Source organism: Heterodontus francisci, chromosome 23 (assembly GCF_036365525.1).
Source record: "Heterodontus francisci isolate sHetFra1 chromosome 23, sHetFra1.hap1, whole genome shotgun sequence".
Lineage (NCBI taxonomy): Eukaryota > Metazoa > Chordata > Chondrichthyes > Heterodontiformes > Heterodontidae > Heterodontus > Heterodontus francisci.
Genome location: NC_090393.1, coordinates 21,084,621 through 21,104,925, shown reverse-complemented (window position 1 = coordinate 21,104,925; position 20,305 = coordinate 21,084,621). Strand labels below are relative to the sequence as shown.

General features: G+C 44.0%; 1 protein-coding gene across 1 annotated transcript in view; it reads right to left on the bottom strand.

Annotated features, from left to right (window-relative positions):
- Window positions 1–20,305, bottom strand: part of pxmp2 (peroxisomal membrane protein 2) — a 68,359-nt gene extending 48,054 nt beyond the window's left edge. Inside the window, exon 1 of the mRNA XM_068054839.1 lies at window positions 20,122–20,305. Coding sequence (XP_067910940.1) covers window positions 20,122–20,228 — 107 coding nt within the window. The 5' untranslated portion in view covers window positions 20,229–20,305. The remainder of the gene's footprint in view (window positions 1–20,121) is intronic.

The following is a 20,305-nucleotide window of genomic DNA, read 5'->3' as shown; positions in this document are numbered from 1 at the left end:
TTGAATTTGTACCAACAGTTTGGGCAGAAAGCGGTTTGCTCCTGGACTGAGAAGATCTCTTTCTCACAAGCCTCTGAATCCACTGAAGACACATGGACCCCAAGAGAGAAAGGTCTCCTACAGCGAACAAGGTTTAAGAAGAACACCAGGTCCCAACAAAAAGCAAGATCTACCTACAATCAAGGACTCTACAGTGAGCTTGAATAACCGTAACAACAACTCTTCAGATATTGCCTCAAGCGTTTCCACTTTATTTTTCTTCTGCTCTTTTCTATCTCTATTTTCATGTCTGTATCGCATATACATGCTAGCGTGGGGCGCGGTGTGAATCTGTAGGCGTTAATCGAACTAGAGTTTAAGTTTATGTTTAATATATTTCAACTTTTCTTCTTTAAACCTGAGAAAGCCTGTTTGTGCTGGTTTCTTTGCCTTATAATTGGAAAGTGGTGAACAAGGATTCACCAAGGGAGAGCTAAAAACACAGTATGTTTAAAATTAAACCTTGTTACAGTAAGACCAGGTGAAGGCTGAAAGGGAACCCTCGACCTCTTTCTCACCTGGTTGTAACAAAGCATTGGTAGAGTTTCCTGCAACTAAGACTAAAAGAGAAATCATGAGCTTTTTGGGGATGTGTGGTTTCTACCGCAAGTTTATACCAAATTTTAGTACTATAGTTGCTTCACCGACAGATTTGCTACAAAAAAAGAAAGCCAAGATATTGTGGTCAGGAGAGTGTCAAACATCTTTTGAGAGGCTGAAAGCCATTTTGATCAATGAACCAGTGTTGGCTGCTCAAAGTTTCACTAAGCCCTTTCAGGTAGCAATTGATGCTAGCAACCAGGGGGTTGGTGCAGTCCTGTCACAAGACGATGAATCGGGCATAGAAAGGCCAGTGGGATACTTTCCAAAAAGCTAAATCGACACCAAAAGAGATACACAACCGTGGAAAAAGAAACACTGGACTTACTACCAGCTGTTAAGCATTTGAAGTATATGTCTGCCACGCCTACAGAGAGACACTGATATATACTGATCATAACCCCCTTGCCTTAGTGGAAAAATTCAAAAACCAGAATGCCAGACTATTTTGGTGGAGTTTACTATTGTAGTCCTATCAGTTAAAGATTAACCACATTGTGGGGAAAAATAATGTAACTGCTGATGCTTCGTCTAGAATCTAACTTTGCTTTGTGTTATCTGAGTACAAAGATGGTAAAAGTAGAACTGTATTAGTTACAGGTAAAAAATGAATGAGAATGAGTGTGTAAATGTGTTTTAATATTTTTTCATCTTCTGTTTTTTCCACCCTTTGTAATGAAATACATTTAAAAATGGCATTTCATTCCTCCAAAGATGGAGGTGTTATGAAAATGCTTCCATTTTTAAAATATTTTTTGAGGTCTTGTGTTTTAGATTAGATTAGATTAGAGATACAGCACTGAAACAGGCCCTTCGGCCCACCGAGTCTGTGCCGACCATCAACCACCCATTTATACTAATCCCACACTAATCCCATATTCCTACCAAACATCCCCACCTGTCCCTATATTTCCCTACCACCTACCTATACTAGTGACAATTTATAATGGCCAATTTACCTATCAACCTGCAAGTCTTTTGGCTTGTGGGAGGAAACCGGAGCACCCAGAGAAAACCCACGCAGACACAGGGAGAACTTGCAAACTCCACACAGGCAGTACCCAGAATCAAACCCGGGTCCCTGGAGCTGTGAGGCTGCAGTGCTAACCACTGCGCCGCCCTAAATTAGAATTGTGGAGATGGATTCATTGGAGGACTGAAGTGATTCCATAGATGCTGTACTTTTTTTCTTAAAAGGGTCACTGGCAGGACTTGGTTTAAAAACATTTACTGGATGTCACATGTCTTCAGCTAAATAAACAACAGGTGCCTTCTAACTATGGGAGTTGTTTACAAGAGAAATGACATGTCAAGATTTATGGTGCTCAGGAGTGGGTTTCATTTTTTGAATACTGTTTTGTGTCAGTATGGTTTGTAGCCTGCTGAAAGAAACACCCAGCTCATTATCTCTCCACCTCTGTGAGAAACCCTGAAAAATATTCAGCGTGAGATAACGATAATGCCTGACGCAGCATTTCTCATGAGAAGCTGTTGGAAGACTTCCTCTCGACATCTCCTGAACAAACTGCTTCTGATAAGATCCCAGTGACCCATACTCTGATGCCAGACTGTATGCCATCTGGAAGATAACATATCTTATCCTTTTTCTTCAAGAATGAACAAGTACTTTGGCCAAAGAACCTTTATTTTTTTCTTTAACCAGTACCAGTGTGTGTGTGTGTGTGTGTGTGTGTGTGTGTGGTATTTAGAAGGGAATGTATATATTTCCTGTCATATTTCAAACTGTGTTAAAGCTTTGCATCTTTATTGACTAAGTCTTGTTTTATAATAAATTACCACTTTTGTTGTTTATTAAAGAAACCTGATTGGTGGATGTTATTCTGAAACTAAAATAGATAGGAGTATATAATTGGCCACATCGGTAACTGGCTACACATTTAAACATATGTTGTGACCTATGGAGAAGTGGAACTATAAACAGAGACAGTGCACTCCTCCCACCTTGGTCGTTACACTTACCTAATAAAAATCTATCAATCTCAGTTCTGAAATTGTCAGTTGATAACAGTCTTGACAAATTTTTGGGAGAGAGAGAGAGTTCCAGATTTCCACTATGCTTTGTTTGAAGAAAGGCCTATCTTTAATTTTAAGGTATGGCTCCAGACCCCATCACCCCTTCCCCTATTGTAGACTCTCCTCCCTGAGGAAATAGTTTTTCCATATCCATCCTATAAAATCCTACAACCATCTTAAACACCTCAATTGGATCACCATTTGAACTTCAGTATTCAATGGAATACAAGTGTGGTCTATGCAACCAGTCTCAAAACTTAACCCTTTTAGCCATTGTATCATTCTGGTGAATTTGCTCTGCACCACCTTCAAGGCAAATATATCCTTCCCGAGGTGTGGTGCCCAGAACTCAATGCAGTACTTCAGTTGGGAGTCTAAATAAAAAGATCTGTACAGTTCTAACATAACTTGCCCTTTATATTCCAGCCCCTTTGAGAGAAAGGCCATCATTCCATTAGCCTTTTTAGGGATATTTTGTCCCCTCTTTTTTTTAGCCATTTCTGTGCTTGGATCCCTCTTCCATCCACAGCTCCTAGCTTTGCACCATTTAAAAAATACTCTGATCAATCTTTCTTGGTCCAAAGTGGATGACCTCACATTTTCTCTTACTACTCCATCTGGCACCGTTTTGCCCACTCACTTCAATGTCCCTGTACAACTTTCTGCTACCATTAACACTATTCACAGTTTATTTTAGTTTATAGTGTCTGCATTGGCTCAGTGGTAGCACTATCATCTTTGAGTCCAAAGATTGTGGGTTTAAGCCCTAATTCAGAGACTTGAATGCAGTACTGAAGGAGTGCTGAATTGTTGGAGGTGCCATCTTTCATGATATGAAACATCAGCCCTCTTGGGTGGACATAAAAGATCCTATGGCACTATTTGAAGAACAAACATCACCAAAAACATCTTATTGCTGTTTGTTGGACCTTGTGATGTGCAAATTAGCTGCCATGATTCCTGCATTGCAATAATAACTGTAATTCTAGTACTTCATTGACTGTAAAGCACTTTGGGATGTCCTGCGGAAGTGAAAAGTAGTATATAAATGCAAGTTAAATAAAGATATTAACTGTGGTGAATGTGACATGTTTACTTATTAATAATTAATCAGTGGACTGTCTGCAACAGGATAAATGTTCCAGTGTACCACAGATCAATCATCCATTCTCATACATCCTTCCAGCCAGTGTAGAGATGCTGTACTTGACCTGAGAGAGCATGATGGGGCAATATAGTGGCAGCTTCACTCTTCTTCTGGCCTGTGCTATACCTGATCTGGGAGTGCCTGATGTTGAGACTCAGGACCAAAAGTGGAAAGTGTTCTCTAGTCCCAGTAATTATATCCTCAAAGAGTACACACATTAAAAAAATAGGTCCTAACATTGACCCTTGCTCATTATGGTAGTTCATAGAGGTGATGCAGCTAGATGTTAATAACTAGGGTGACTCTGACAGTAAGCAAGACTACAAACCCAGCTTTCTGCACTCTTCAGTTACTGATAACTTCAGCTGTACTTTGTTTCTGCAAACTTTGTCCACATCAGTACTTTGTCAATGACTCTGTAGGTAAATGATTAATTATAGCGAAAGTGACCCCTGTGCTCTGGAGTTTAAGTTCATAATAAAACATGAGATTTCAATGGAATTCAACTGCTTTCTCATTCAGGAGTTCCATTGCTGTTGAACATAGTTTGTGCACAGTCTTAACAGTCTTAGTATGATCATAAAGAACTTGATCTTCAGTTAAAATGATCCCAACCTAATCTCTGGAAAATCTTACTGGTAAATTCTTGTTGTTTAGCTATCAGGATAGAGACGATGATAATAATAGCAGCAAGTCATTTTAAAAAACTTCAATTTAATAATTTAAATTGGCTAATAATTTCTTCCCTGATTTTCACCCTTAGCTTTTCTCCTGAAGCCACTGACTCTTGCTTGGTAAAATTCCATAGATGTAGCACCACACTCAAGTGACTGGTCTTCATTTATGAGTCTATGCATGAAATCATTGGGGAACCATCAAATCCAAATCCAATCCTGTCCTTAACCAATATACACACATGCATGCTTTCCAACAGGAATCACTAGATAGTTTTGCTGGGAATGGCAGCATTTATTGCCCATCTCTAATTGACTTTGAAGGTGGTGGTAAGCTGCTTACTTGAACCACTGCAGTCAGTGTGGTGAACGTACTCCTATAGGGCTATTAGGCAGGGTATTCTGATATTTTGACCCAGCGATGATGAAGGGACAGTAATATATTTCCATGTCCAAGTTGTTGTGAACTCGGAGGATAAATTAGAGTGGTGGTGTTCCCGTGCACCTGCTGCCCTTATCCTTCTAGGTGGTAGAGATTGTGGGTTTGAAAGGTGCTGCCAAAGAAGCCTTGGTTAGTTCCTGTGGTGCATCTTGTAGATCGTACAAGCTGCAGCCATGCTGATCTGGTGCCCAAGGGAGTGAAGGTTTAAAGTGGTGGATGGTATGCCAATCAAGCAGGCAGCTTCATCCTAGATGGTGTTACGCTTCCTGAGTGGTGTTGGAGCTTCATTCATCCAGGCAAACTCCTAACTTGTGCCTTGTAGATGGTGGAAAGGCTTTGGGGAATCAGGTGGTGAGTTACTCACTGCAGAATTCCCAGTTTCTGACGTGCCCCTGTAGCCACAGTATTTTTGTGGCTGGTCCAGTTAAGTTTCTGGTCAATGGTAACCCTCCAGGATGTTGATGGTGGGGGAATTGCACAATGGTAATGTCAATGAATGTCAAGGGGAGGTGGTTAGACTCTGTTGTTTGATATGGTCATTGCCTAGCACTTGTGTGGCACGAATGTTACTTCCCATTTATCCACACAAGCCTGAATGTTTTCCAGGTCTTGCTGCATGCAGGCACAATATCTGAGGAGTTGCAAATGGAACTGAACACAGTGCAATCATCAGTTAACATTCTCACTTCTGACTTTATGATGGAAGAAAGGTCATTGATGAAGCAGTTAATAATGTTTGGGCCTAGGTCACTGCCCTGAGGGATACCTACAACAATGTCCTGTAGCCAAGATGATTGGCCTCTAAAAAACACAACCATCTTCCTTTGTACTAGGTATGACTCCATTCAGTGGAGAGTTTTCCCCCGATTCCCACTGACTTTAATTTTACTGGGGCTCATCGATGTCCATGGTAGTCACCCTCACCTCACCTCTGGAATTCAGCTATTTTGTCCATGTTTGGACCAAAGCTATTGTTAGAACAGATGGGGAATTGGTATGGGTGACTTCCACTTTTCACCTCCCAACTAACGGTATACAGTTTTGTTTCCAAATGGTGTTTAGCCGGAGTGTTTGCCAAATAAACAGACAGTGATAGATTTTCTCGTATGTTTAAAAAAGGTTACATTTTTATTTAAACAACAAAACCTGAATTGTTTGCAACCTTCACTTTCACACACACATGCATGCGGATGGGCGGGCAAATGGACATAAGATGCATTTAAAATCCCAAGTGGCAAAAGAGTTTGTGGTTTACAGAAATCTGTTGAATCTTCCTGGGAGGAAAGTCTTTTCAAAGATGCAGGCCTGGATGTTCGCAGACTTGAATTTGCTGAGGTGTTGTAGATATCCAGTGGTTAAAACTTCAGTCCAGAGACAGTGATGGAAATTCCTGGTTTACTTCTGCAGGTGAGGAGTTTTAAAAAAATGGTTACCTTTTAATTTCTCTGCTGCTGCAAGTTGAAAGATAGTATCAGCGGCAGGGCTTCTTGCTTAGCTGGACCAATCTCATAGCCTTTTGCTGGAATGTGGCTTTCGGTGTCTTCTTTGGCTGATCTCCCTCTCTCTCCCCAAGGCTATCTTTAAAGGTAGAAACCCTCAAGTTTGAGTCTCGGTCAGGTGACTAAGGTTTCATTACCCTGTGGTGACATAAGAACATAAGAAATAGGAGCAGGAATAGGCCATTCAGCCCTTCGAGCCTGCTCCACTATTCAATGAGATCATGGCTAATCTACTTCAACATTATTTTCCTCCACTATCCCTGTATCTCTTGATGCTTTTAACATGTAGAAATCTACCGATCTCAGTCTTGAATATACTCAATGACTAAGCCTCCACAGCCCTCTGAGGCTGAGTATTCCAAAGATTTAGCACCCTCAGAGTGAAGAAATTCCTCATCTTAGTCCTAAATGGCCTGCCCCTTATTCGGAGACTGTGTGCCCTGGTTCCAGGCTCCCCAACCAGGGGAAACATCCCTCCTGCATCTAACCCATTGAGCCATGTAAGAATTTTGTATGTTTGAATATGGGAGCCATTGTTTCATGATGGCCTCTGATTGTAGTCCATTTTCGATGTGGTGATATTCTACACACCCAGTGTGCTGACTCTGGCCATGGAGACAGGCTGTCTGCAAAAAGTCTTTGTTAGTTCATTCCTGTAGATAACAGTCATCAATATGTAATGGGATTCCTTCAATTAATGGGCTAATTTCAAAGCTAATTCAGACGAGGTGAACGAGTTTCATCTTCAGCAGACAAATATATATATTTTCAGTGCAGGAGCTGGGTGGGGGAATGCATCACCTAACCTCTTCTTCCATTTTGTTGGATAGTCAAGTGTGACAATTTTTTGACTTTTTTCATTTCATAATTTCTCCAGTTCATTGTTTATTTCATCATGGCTCCTTCCGAGCGTGACACTGTAATGAGCTCATTAGCCGGCTGGTCCTGACGGAACCTAGACTGAGTATTGCTCAGTAGCTTATTGGAGAGAAGGGCTGCTTCACAGCATTGTCAACCATCTGTTCCATTAATTTGGTGATTGAAAGTAGGCTGATAAGGCAGCAATTGGCTGGATTGGATTTGTCCTGCTTTTCCTCATGTTGGTTCCCTTACCACCTGCTGCAAGCCCAGTCTGGCAACCACGTCCTGCAGGACTTGGCCAGCTTGATCTAAAGTGGTGCTGCCGAACCACACTTGGCAATAGCCAAAGTCCCCCCCCATCCAGAGTACATTCTGTGCCCTTGCCAAACTCAATGCTTCTTTCATGTGGTGTTCAACGTGGAGGAGTATCGACTTATCAGCTGAGAGAAGGCAGCAGGCAGTTGGTGGTAATCAGCAGGTTTCCTTGCCCATGTTTGAAATGACACCATGAGACTTCAAGGGGTCTGAAGTCAATGTTGAGGACTCCCTGGGCTACTCCCTCCTGATTTTGTACCACCGTGCTGCCACCTCTGGTGGTGGATGAATGATGACAGGGGAGTCTGGGACATTGGCTGTAAGTTATGATTCTGTGAGTATGACAATATTGGACTATGTTACTTCACTAGTCTGTGGGACAGCTCTCCCAATATTGGCATAAGTTCCCAGATGTGAGTGAGAAAGACTTTGCAGGTTCGACTGGACTGGGGATCCGTTTGTTGTATCTGGTGCTTTGGTCAATGCTGGGCAATGGTCACCATCTAAAGTGTTTACAGCAACAAAGATGCAAAGAACATTTCACTTTATGTCTAAATGTGAACAATCATTTTAATCTGCTCTCCTACTGACTGAGCTTTATAATGCTAGGTTCACTCAAGACATGTTTCCACAATCATTCTTTTTACTACGATAGCATATCTCAGACAGATGCCAGTAATTTCAAGCAGGTGTTCAATGTGGTGCAATAAGTTTATATGAGTTAGGTACAATTGATGAATGACACAGCAATGACCACCTATGGTAATCGTGTGAAGCGGAATGCAGACTGGTTTCAATCTCACATTGAAGAGCTGGAACCTGTCATAGCCACTAAGCGCATCGCACTGCTGAACCACAGGAAAGCCCCCAGCGAGTTAACATCCGCAGCACTTAAAGCTGCCAGAAGCGCGGCACAAAGAACAGCCAGGCGCTGCGCAAATGACGACTGGCAACACCTACGCAGTCATATTCAGCTGGCCACCGACACAGGAAATATCATGGAATTAAGAGAGCTTTTGGGCTAACCATCAAGAAGATTGCCCCCCTCAAATCTAAATCAGGGGACACAATCACTGACCAACGCAAGCAAATGAACCGCTGGGTGGAACACTACCTAGAACTGTACTCCAGGGAGAATATTGTCACTGAGACTGCCCTCAATTCAGCCCTGTCTCTGCCAGTCATGAATGAGCTGGACGTACAGCCAACAAAATCGGAACTCAGTGATGCCATTGATTCTCTAGCCAGCAGAAAAGCCCCTGGGAAGGACGGCATTACCCCTGAAATCATCAAGAGTGCCAGTCCTGCTATACTTTCAGCACTGCACGAACTGCTTTGCCTGTGCTGGGACGAGGGTGCAGTACCACAGGACATGCGCGATGCCAATATCATCACCCTCTAGAAGAACAAGGGTGACCGCGGTGACTGCAACAACAATCTCCCTGCTCAGCATAGTGGGGAAAGTCTTCGCTCGTGTCGCCTTAAACAGGCTCCAGAAGCTGGCTGAGCATGTCTATCCTGAGGCAGTGTGGCTTTCGAGCAAAGAGATCCACCATTGACATGCTGTTCTCCCTTCGCCAGCTACAGGAGAAATGCCGTGAACAACAGATGCCCCTCTACGTTGCTTTCATTGATCTCACCAAAGCCTTTGACCTCGTCAGCAGACGTGGTCTCTTCAGACTACTAGAAAAGATTGGATGCCCACCAAAGCTACTAAGTATCATCACCTCATTCCATGACAATATGAAAGGCACAATTCAGCATAGCAGCACCTCATCAGCCCCCTTTCCAATCCTGAGTGGCGTGAAACAGGGCTGTGTTCTGGCACCTACACTGTTTGAGATCTTCTTCTCCCTGCTGCTCTCACATGCGTTCAAGTCTTCAGAAGAAGGAATTTTCCTCCACACAAGATCAGGTGGCAGGTTGTTCAACCTTGCCCGTCTAAAAGCGAAGACCAAAGTACGGAAAGTCCTCATCAGGAAACTGCTCTTTACTGATGATGCTGCATTAATATCTCACACTGAAGAGTGCCTGCAGAGACTCATCGACAGGACTGTGGCTGCCTGCAATGAATGTGGCCTAACCATCAGCCTCAAGAAAATGAACATCATGGGACAGGATGTCAGAAATGCCCCATCCATCAATATCGGCGACCACACTCTGGAAGTGGTTCAAGAGTTCACCTACCGAGGCTCAACTATCACCAGTAACCTGTCTCTCAATGCAGAATTAAACAAGCGCATGGGAAAGGCTTCCTCTGCTATGTCCAGACTGGCCAAGAGAGTGTGGGAAAATGGCGCACTGACACAGAACAGAAAAGTCCAAGTGTATCAAGCCCGTGTCCTCAGTACCTTGCTCTACGGCAGCGAGGCCTGGACAACGTACGTCAGCCAAGAACGACGTCTCAATTCATTCCATCTTCGCTGCCTCTGGAGAATCCTTGGCATCAGGTGGCAGGACCGTATCTGCAACGCAGAAGTCCTCGAGGCGGCCAACATCCCCAGCATATACACCCTACTAAGCCAGCGGCACTTGAGATGGCTTGGCCATGTGAGCCGCATGGAAGATGGCAGGATCCCCAAAGACACATTGTACAGCGAGCTCGTCACTGGTACCAGACCGACCGGCCGTCCATGTCTCCGCTTTAAAAACGTCTGCAAATGCGACATGAAGTCCTGTGACATTGATCACAAGTCGTGGGAGTCAGTTGCCAGCGATCACTAGAGCTGGCGGGCAACCATAAAGGCGGGGCTAAAGCGTGGCGAGTCGAAGAGACTTAGCAGTTGGCAGGAAAAAAGACAGAAGCGCAAGGAGAGAGCCAACTGTGTAAGAGCCCCGACAACCAATTTTATCTGCAGCACCTGTGGAAGAGTCTGTCACTCTAGAATTGGCCTTTATAGCCACTCAAGGCGCTGCTTCACAAACCAATGACCACCTCCAGGCGCCTACCCATTGTCTCTCGAGACAAGCAGGCCAAAGAAGAAGAAGGAAGAAGATGTATGTGAGCCAGATAAGTAGCCATGGGTTACTAAAATTACCTACACAAAAGCCAAATAGTGCAGATCCTGGAAATCTGAAATAAAAATAGAAAATGAAGGAAATATTCAGCAGCCCTGTGGAGAGAGAAACAGACTTAGCATTTCAGATCGATGACCTTCCGGTTCTCCTTTCTGACAAAAGGTCATTAACCTGAAACATTAACTCTGCTTCTCTATTCATAGATGCTGCCAGACCTCCTGAGTATTTCCAACATTTTCTGAGATTAGCTACACAACTTTCCCAACTCTGGAATTCTCCTCCTAGACCTCTCACTCCTCCAAAACTCACCATTAAACCAACCACTTTGACAAAGTTTTTCTCCTTCTTTGATTCACTGCTATTTTTGTCTGATTACTCTCCTTGGGGTATTTGCTATGTTAAAGGCACTATATAAGTGCAAGCTGTTGTGTTGTTCAAATGGTGTGTAAGATGAATGAAAGTGCTGAACCTCAGCAGCATGGAAACACTAACAGTATTGTATGAAGTGGGAAGCAGTCACCATGATCAATTTGATCGATCAAAATAACTGCTCAAGGCCTACATAAAAAATCAAGCCCAACCAATGAGACGTGAGACGTTTTCTCCTAAAATTTACACATGTGGCTAATCAACGAATTCTATTGGATAATAACATATGGGCATTCAAACTTTGGAGAGGGCACATGAGTCATCTAAGCTACAAAGAGAGGTAAAAGCAGCTCAGAATGTTTACACCAGCGAAAAGACGATTCAGGAAGACTGCCAGGGAAGTTTTATGATTCTAAGCGGTATATATCTTCCGGGAGCGGACTGGACCTGTGGGGAGAACGCTGAGGGCGGAGCCTATAAATCGAACCTGAGGATCGAGGCCCAGTCTCTTACCTTCCGGGAGTTGAGAGCAGTCGCACCTCTTCCAGAGTTTTGAAAAAAAAAGAAAAAAAAAAAGCCAACAGTGATAGAACAAAAGAACAAAGATAATTTCAGCACAGGAACAGGCCCTTCGGCCCTCCAAGCCTGCGCCGATCCAGATCCTCTCTCTAAACATGTCGCCTATTTTCTAAGGTTCTGTATCTCTTTTCTTCCTGCCCATTCATGTATCTGTCTAGATACATCTTAAAAGACTCCATCGTGCCCGCATCTACCACCTCCGCTGGCAATGCGTTCCAGGTGCCCACCACCCTCTGCGTAAAGAACTTTCCACGCATATCCCCCCTAAACTTTTCCCCTTTCACTTTGAACTCGTGTCCTCTTGTAATTGAAACCCCCACTCTGGGAAAAAGCCTCTTGCTATCCACCCTGTCTATACCTCTCATGATTTTGTACACCTCAATCAGGTCCCCCCTCAACCTCCGTCTTTCTAATTAAAATAATCCTAATCTGCTCAACCTCTCTTCATAGCTAGCGCCCTCCATACCAGGCAACATCCTGGTGAACCTCCTCTGCACCCTCTCCAAAGCATCCACATCCTTTTGATAATGTGGCGACCAGAACTGTACGCAGTATTCCAAATGTGGCCGAACCAAAGTCCTATACAACTGTAACATGACCTGCCAACTCTTGTACTCAATGCCCCGTCCGATGAAGGAAAGCATGCCGTATGCCTTCTTGACCACTCTATTTACCTGCGTTGCCACCTTCAGGGAACAATGGACCTGAACACCCAAATCTCTCTGGACATCAATTTTCCCCAGGACTTTTCCATTTACTGTATAGTTCACTCTTGAATTGGATCTTCCAAAATGCATCACCTCGCATTTGCCCTGATTGAACTCCATCTGCCATTTCTCTGCCCAACTCTCCAATCTATCTATATTCTGCTGTATTCTCTGACAGTCCCCTTCACTATCTGCTACTCCACCAATCTTAGTGTCGTCTGCAAACTTGCTAATCAGACCACCTATACTTTCCTCCAAATCATTTATGTATATCACAAACAACAGTGGTCCCAGCACGGATCCCTGTGGAACACCACTGGTCACACGTCTCCATTTGGAGAAACTCCCTTCCACTGCTACTCTCTGTCTCCTGTTGCCCAGCCAGTTCTTTATCCATCTAGCTAGTACACCTTGGACCCCAAGCGCCTTCACTTTCTCCATCAGCCTGCCATGGGGAACCTTATCAAACGCCTTACTGAAGTCCATGTATATGACATCGACAGCCCTTCCCTCATCAATCAACTTTGTCACTTCCTCAAAGAATTCTATTAAGTTGGTAAGACATGACCTTCCCTGCACAAAACCATGTTGCCTATCACTGATGAGCCCATTTTCTTCCAAATGGGAATAGATCCTATCCCTCAGTATCTTCTCCAGCAGCTTCCCTACCACTGACGTCAGGCTCACCGGTCTATAATTACCTGGATTATCCCTGCTACCCTTCTTAAACAAGGGGACAACATTAGCAATTCTCCAGTCCTCCGGGACCTCACCCGTGTTTAAGGATGCTGCAAAGATATCTGTTAAGGCCCCAGCTATTTCCTCTCTCGCTTCCCTCAGTAACCTGGGATAGATCCCATCCGGACCTGGGGACTTGTCCACCTTAATGCCCTTTAGAATACCCAACACTTCCTCCCTCCTTATGCCGACTTGACCTAGAGTAATCAAACATCTGTTCCTAACCTCAACATCCGTCATGTCCCTCTCCTCGGTGAATACCGATGCAAAGTACTCGTTTAGAATCTCACCCATTTTCTCTGAGTCCAAGCATAACATTCCTCCTTTGTCCTTTAGTGGGCCAATCCTTTCTCTAGTTACCCTCTTTCTCCTTATATATGAATAAAAGGCTTTGGGATTTTCCTTAACCCTGTTTGCTAAAGATATTTCATGACCCCTTTTAGCCCTCTTAATTCCTCGTTTCAGATTGGTCCTACATTCCCGATATTCTTTCAAAGCTTCGTCTTTCATCAGCCGCCTAGACCTTATGTATGCTTCCTTTTTCCTCTTAGCTAGTCTCACAATTTCACCTGTCATCCATGGTTCCCTAATCTTGCCATTTCTATCCCTCATTTTCACAGGAACATGTCTCTCCTGCACGCTAATCAACCTCTCTTTAAAAGCCTCCCACATATCACATGTGGATTTACCTTCAAACAGCTGCTCCCAATCTACATTTCCCAGCTCCTGCCGAATTTTGGTGTAGTTGGCCTTCCCCCAATTTAGCACTCTCCCTTTTGGACCACTCTCGTCTTTGTCCATGAGTATTTTAAAGCTTACGGAATTGTGATCACTATTCCCAAAGTAGTCCCCTACTGAAACTTCAACAACCTGGCCGGGCTCATTCCCCAACACCAGGTCCAGTATGGCCCCTTCCCGAGTTGGACTATTTATATACAACTCTAGAAAACCCTCCTGGATGCTCCTTACAAATTCTGCTCCATCTGGACCTCTAACACTAAGCGAATCCCAGTCAATGTTGGGAAAATTAAAATCTCCTATCACCACCACCCTGTTGCTCCTACATCTTTCCATAATCTGTTTACATATTTGTACCTCTATCTCACGCTTGCTGTTGGGAGGCCTGTAGTACAGCCCCAACATTGTTACCGCACCCTTCCTATTTCTGAGTTCTGTCCATATTGCCTCACTGCTCGAGTCCTCCATAGTGCCCTCCTTCAGCACAGCTGTGATATCCTCTTTGACCAGTAATGCAACTCCTCCACCCCTTTTACCTCCCTCTCTATCCCGCCTGAAGCATCGATATCCTGGGATATTTAGTTGCCAATCATGCCCTTCCCTCAACCAAGTCTCAGTAATAGCAATAACATCATACTCCCAGGTACTAATCCAAGCCCTAAGTTCATCTGCCTTACCTACTACACTTCTTGCATTAAAACAAATGCACCACAGACCACCAGTCCCTTTATATTCATCATCTGCTCCCTGCCTGCTCTTCCCCTTAGTCACACTGACTTCATTATCTAGTTCCTTACAGGCTTTTGTTACTACCTCCTTACTGTCAACTGACCTCAATTGGTTCCCATCCCCCTGCCACATTAGTTTAAACCCTCCCCAACAGCGGTAGCAAAAGCACCTCCAAGGACATTGGTTCCAGTCCGGCCCAGGTGTAGACCGTCCAATTTGTAATAGTCCCACCTCCCCCAGAACCGGTCCCAATGTCCCAAAAATCTGAACCCCTCCTTCCTGCACCATCTCTCAAGCCACGCATTCATCCTGACTATTCTTTCATTTTTACTCTGACTATCACGTGGCACTGGTAGTAATCCTGAGATTACTACCTTTGAGGTCCTACTTTTTAACTTGGCTCCTAACTCCCTAAACTCTGCATGTAGGACCTCATCCCGTTTTTTACCTATATCATTAGTGCCTATGTGCACAATGACAACTGGCTGTTCACCCTCCCCCTTTAGAATGTTCTGCAGCCGATCTGAGACGTCCCTGACCCGTGCACCTGGGAGGCAACATACCATTCGGGAGCCTCGTTTTCGACCACAGAACCGCCTATCTACTCCCCTTACAATCGAATCCCCTACGACTATAGCCCTTCCACTCTTTTTCCCGCCCTTCGGAACAGCAGAGCCAGCCACGGTGCCATGGACCGTGTCACAGGAGAGCTGCAAGGTGATTGGTGGTGAGTCACTGCTGTTAGGGAATAGCTCTAAATAGCTGGGTAAGTATCTCAGGTAAGAAAAATGTAAAGTTTATTTCAAATATAGTAAGTAGAGTTTTTTTTTTAGGGAGTTCTGTAGTAACGAGGACCAGGGAAGAAGGGCCCTAGAGTAACTGATATTATTGGACATTAAGATCTTCCAGAAGGTTTAATTTAATTTGAAGGGTTAAGTCATGGCAGGAGAGCTCAAAGCTGTGTGTGCTCCTCGTGGTCCATGTCGGAAGTCGGAAACAATTCCAGTGCCCGGGACCAGCATGTGTGCAGGATGTGTGTCCAGCTGCAGCTCCTGGAAGCCCGGGTTTCGGAGCTGGAGCAGCAGCTGGAGACACTGTGGAGCATCCACGAGGCAGAGAGTATCGTGGATAGCACGTATAGAGAGATGGTCACACCGCAGGCTCAGACCCCACAGGCAGAAGGGGAATGGGTGACCACCAGGCAGAGCAAGAGGACTAGGCAGGCAATGCAGGAATCTCCTGTGGCAATTCCCCTGCAAAACAGATATACTGCTTTGGATACTGTTGGGGGGGAATGGCCTCTCAGGGGAAAGCAGCAACAGCCCAATTCGTTGCACCACGGTTGGCTCTGCTGCACAGGGGAGGAGTAAAAAGTGTGGGAATGCAATAGTTACAAGGGATTCAATTGTAAGGGGAATAGATAGGCATTTCTGTGCCGCAAAAGAGACTCCAGGATGGTATGTTGCCTCCCTGGTTCTCGGGTCAAGGATGTCTCAGAGCGGTTAAAGGATATTCTGAAGGGGGAGGGTGAACAGCCAGTGGTCGTGGTACACATTGGTGGAAACGTCATAGTAAAAAAAATGGATGAGGTCCTAAAAGCAGAATATAGGGAGGTAGGAAATAAGTTGAAAAGTAGGACCTCAAAGGTAGTGATCTCAGGATTACTACCAGTGCCACGTGCTGGTCAGAGTAGAAATAGCAGGATATATCGGATGAATACATGGCTGAAGAGATGGTGTGAAGAGGAGGGTTTTAGATTCCTGGGGCATTGGGACCAGTTCTGGGAGAGGTGGGACCAGTACAAACTGGACGGGTTACACCTGGGCAGGACTGGGACTGACGTCCAATGGGGAGTATTTGCTAAAGTGGTTGGGGAGGGTTTAAACTAAAATGGCAGGGGGATGGGAACCTTTGCAAGGAGTCAGAAGAGGGGGGAATCAAAGACAAGAACAAAAGACTGTAAGGGGAATAAGAAAAGTGATAGGCAGAGAAATCAAGGGCCAGAATCAAACAGGGACACAGTGAAAAATACTGGGAAGAGGACAAGTAATGTTAAGAAGACAAGCCTTAAGGCTTTGTGCCTTAACGCGCGGAGCATTCGCAATAAAGTGGATGAATTATTTGTGTAAATAGATGTAAACGGTTATGATATAGTCGGGATTACGGAGATATAGCTGCAAGGTGACCAGGGATGGGAAATGAACATCCAAGGATATTCAGTATTTAGGAAGGACAGACAAAAAGCAAAAGGCGGTGGAGTTGCATCGCTGGTTAAAGAGGAAATTAACGCAATAGTGAGGAAAGATATTAGCTCTGACGATGTGAAATATGTATAGGTAGAGCTGAGAAACACTAAAGGGCAAAAAACATGAGTGAGGGTTGTATATAGACCCCAAACTGTAGTGGTGATGTTGGGAATGGCATTAAACAGGAAATTTGAGATGCATGCTATAAAGGAACATCTGTAATTATGGGGGACATTAATCTGCATATAGATTGGGCAAATCAAATTAGTCAAAATACCATAGAGGAGGAATTATTGGAGTGCATACGGGATGGTTTTCTGGACCAATACATTGAGGAATCAACTAGAGAACAGGCCATCCTACACTGGGTATTGTGTAATGAGAGAGGAATAATTGACAATCTAGTAGTGCGAGACTCCTTGGGGACGAGCAACCACAATATGATAGAATTCTTCATCAAGATGGAGAGTGATGTAGTTGACTCTGAGACAAGGGTCCTGAATCTTAGTAAAGGAAACTACGAAGGTATGAGGCGCGAGTTGGCCATGGCGGATTGGGAAGCATTACTTAAAGGGATGATGGTGGTTAGGCAATGGCAAACATTTAAAGAGCGCATGGATGAACAGCAACAATTGTTTATCCCTGTCTGGCGCAAAAGTAAAACCGGAAAGGTAGCTAAACCATGGCTTACAAGGAAGAGGCATATAAATTTGCCAGGAAAAACAACAGACCTGAGGATTGGGAGCAGTTTAGAATTCAGCAAAGGAGGACCAAGGGATTGATTAAGAAGGGGAAAATAGAGTATGAGAGCAAGTTTGCAGGCAACATAAAAACTGACTGTAAAAAATTTCTATAGGTATGTAAAAAGAAGATTGGTGAAGACAAATGAAGGTCCCTTACAGTCAGAAACAGGGGAATTTATTATTGGGAATAAAGAAATGGCTGACCAACTAAATGCATACTTTGGTTCTGTCTTCACAAAAGGAGGACACAAATATCATACCAGAAATGTTGGGGAACACAGGGCTTAGTGAGAGAGAGAGGAACTGAAAGAAATCAGTATTAGTAGAAAAATGGTGTTGGGGAAATTGATGGGATTGAAGGCCGATAAATCCCCAGGGCCTGATGGTATGCATCCCAGAGTACTTAAGGAAGTGGCCCTAGAAATAGCAGATGCATTGGTGGTCATCTTCCAAGATTCTAGAGTCTCTGGAACAGTTCCTACAGATTGGAGGGTAGCTAATGTAACCCCACTACTTAAAAAGGGAGGTAGAGAGAAAGCAGGGAATTATAGACCAGTCAGCCTGACGTCAGTAGTGGGGAACGTTCTAGAGTCCATTATCAAAGATTTTATAGCAGAGCACTTGGAGAACAGTGGTAGAATCGGACAGAGTCAGCATGGATTTACGAAAGGGAAATCATACTTGACAAATCTACTCGAATTCTTCGAGGATGTAACTAGTAGAGTTGATGAGGGGGGGCCAGTGGATGTGGTTTATTTGGACTTTCAGAAGGCTTTCGACAAAGTTTCACATAAGAGATTAGCATGTAAAATTAAAGCGCATGGGATTGGGGGTAGTGTATTGTGATGGATAGAAAATTGGTTGGTGGACAGGAAACAAAGAGTAGGGATAAATGGGTCTGTTTCCGAATAGCAGGCAGTGACTAGTGGGGTACCGCAGGGATCGGTGCTAAGACCCCAGCTGTTCACAATATACATTCATGATTTAGATGAGGGAACTAAATGTAATATCTCCAAATTGGCAGATGACACAAAACTGGGTGGGAGGGTGAGTTGTGAGGAGGATGCAGAGAGGCTTCAGGGTGATTTGGACAAGTTGAGTGAGTGGGCTAATGCATGGCAGATGCAGTATAATGTGGATAAATGTGAGGTTATTCACTTTGATAGCAAAAACTGGAAGGCAGATTATTATCTGAATGGCTATGAACTGAGAGAGGGGAATATGCAGCGAGACCTGGGTGTTCTCATACACCAGTCGCTGAAGGTAAGCATGCAGGTGCAACAGGTGGTAAAAAAGGCAAATGGTATGTTGGCCTTCATAGCGAGAGGATTCGAGTACAGGAGTAGGGATGTCTTGCTGCAATTATACAAGGCCTTGGTGAGGCCACACCTGGAATATTGTGTGCAGTTTTGGTCTCCTTATCTGAGGAAGGATGTTCTTGCTATAGAGGGAGTGCAGCGAAGGTTTACCAGACTGATTCCTGGGAATGGCAGAACTGACATAGGAGGTGAGATTGAGTCGGTTAGGATTATATTCGCTGGAGTTCAGAAGAGTGAGGGGGGATCTCATAGAAACCTACAAAATTCTAACAGGACTTGACAAGGTAGATGCAGGAAGGATGTTCCCTATGGTGGGAGAGTCCAGAACCAGGGGTCATAGTCTAAGGATACGGGGTAAACCTTTCAGGACTGAGATGAGGAGAAATTTCTTCACCCAGAGAGTGGTGAGCCTGTGAAATTCACTACCACAGAAAGCAGTTGAGGCCAAAACATTGTATGTTTTCAAAAAGGAGTTAGATATAGCTCTTGGGTCTAAAGGGATCAAAGGGTATAGGGCGAAAGCCGGAACAGGCTACTGAGTTGGATGATCAGCCATGATCATAATGAATGGCGGAGCAGGCTCGAAGGGCCAAATGGCCAACTCCTGTTCCTATTTTCTATGTTTTCATATAAACTAAACACAAATAAATTATTTGACATAACTACAAACTACATTCAGAAGTCCCAGACTCAAGCTCAGAAAATTAAAGTGGGCAAACAGTTTAGATTTAACTATTTCACACAAAGGTGACGAATGTGTGGGCCAGACTAAGCAGGGGGAGAGACAATAGTGATAGTTTCAACAAATTCAAGAGGGAGCTAGTTTTTTTTTAAGCAATTAAAAAATGTATAGAATTATATTTTAGGAACATTGGCCAGATCCATCAATGGTCATCTTTAATCCTGTGCATTTCTATGCGATTCATAGCCAGCCTAGGAATTTACATGTACGTTGCCAATAAAACAAACTGATTCACTCTATCAGTTCTATTGTTTCGTAGCAAGCTGTTGACCCTTTCTTCCTTTGACCCTGGTGTTTTAATACTGTTCGCAGGTCATTATCTTCACACTCTTTACTTTGATGGAAAATATTTGTGCCCACAAATAATTATAACTCATCATCATCTTGAGCTAGTAAAACATACACCAGTGGGGAAAATGAGCCAGACGGATCTTTTGAGGGGAATGTTTTGCCGGTTCGGGATGCAATAAAATTGCCACGCAAAAAATAAGTATAAAACTCAGCTCAAACTCTCGCAATTACTGGCATCTCGCAATATTTCTTAGGGCGGTGCATAGCAATGTCGAGTTGAAACATACTTACCTGGTGATTGACTTGGTCAGTATTGGGTACTTCTTTAGCAGGAATAAGTACTGATGCAACAGGAATCGGTTGAAAGGCCGGTCGGGCGTGGAATGTCCCGACATCATTCAATCAACTCTGCAGTCTCGAGCACGCACCGCTTCCGTCTACTTGGGGTAGAACTGACACAAATCGCTGCACGGCT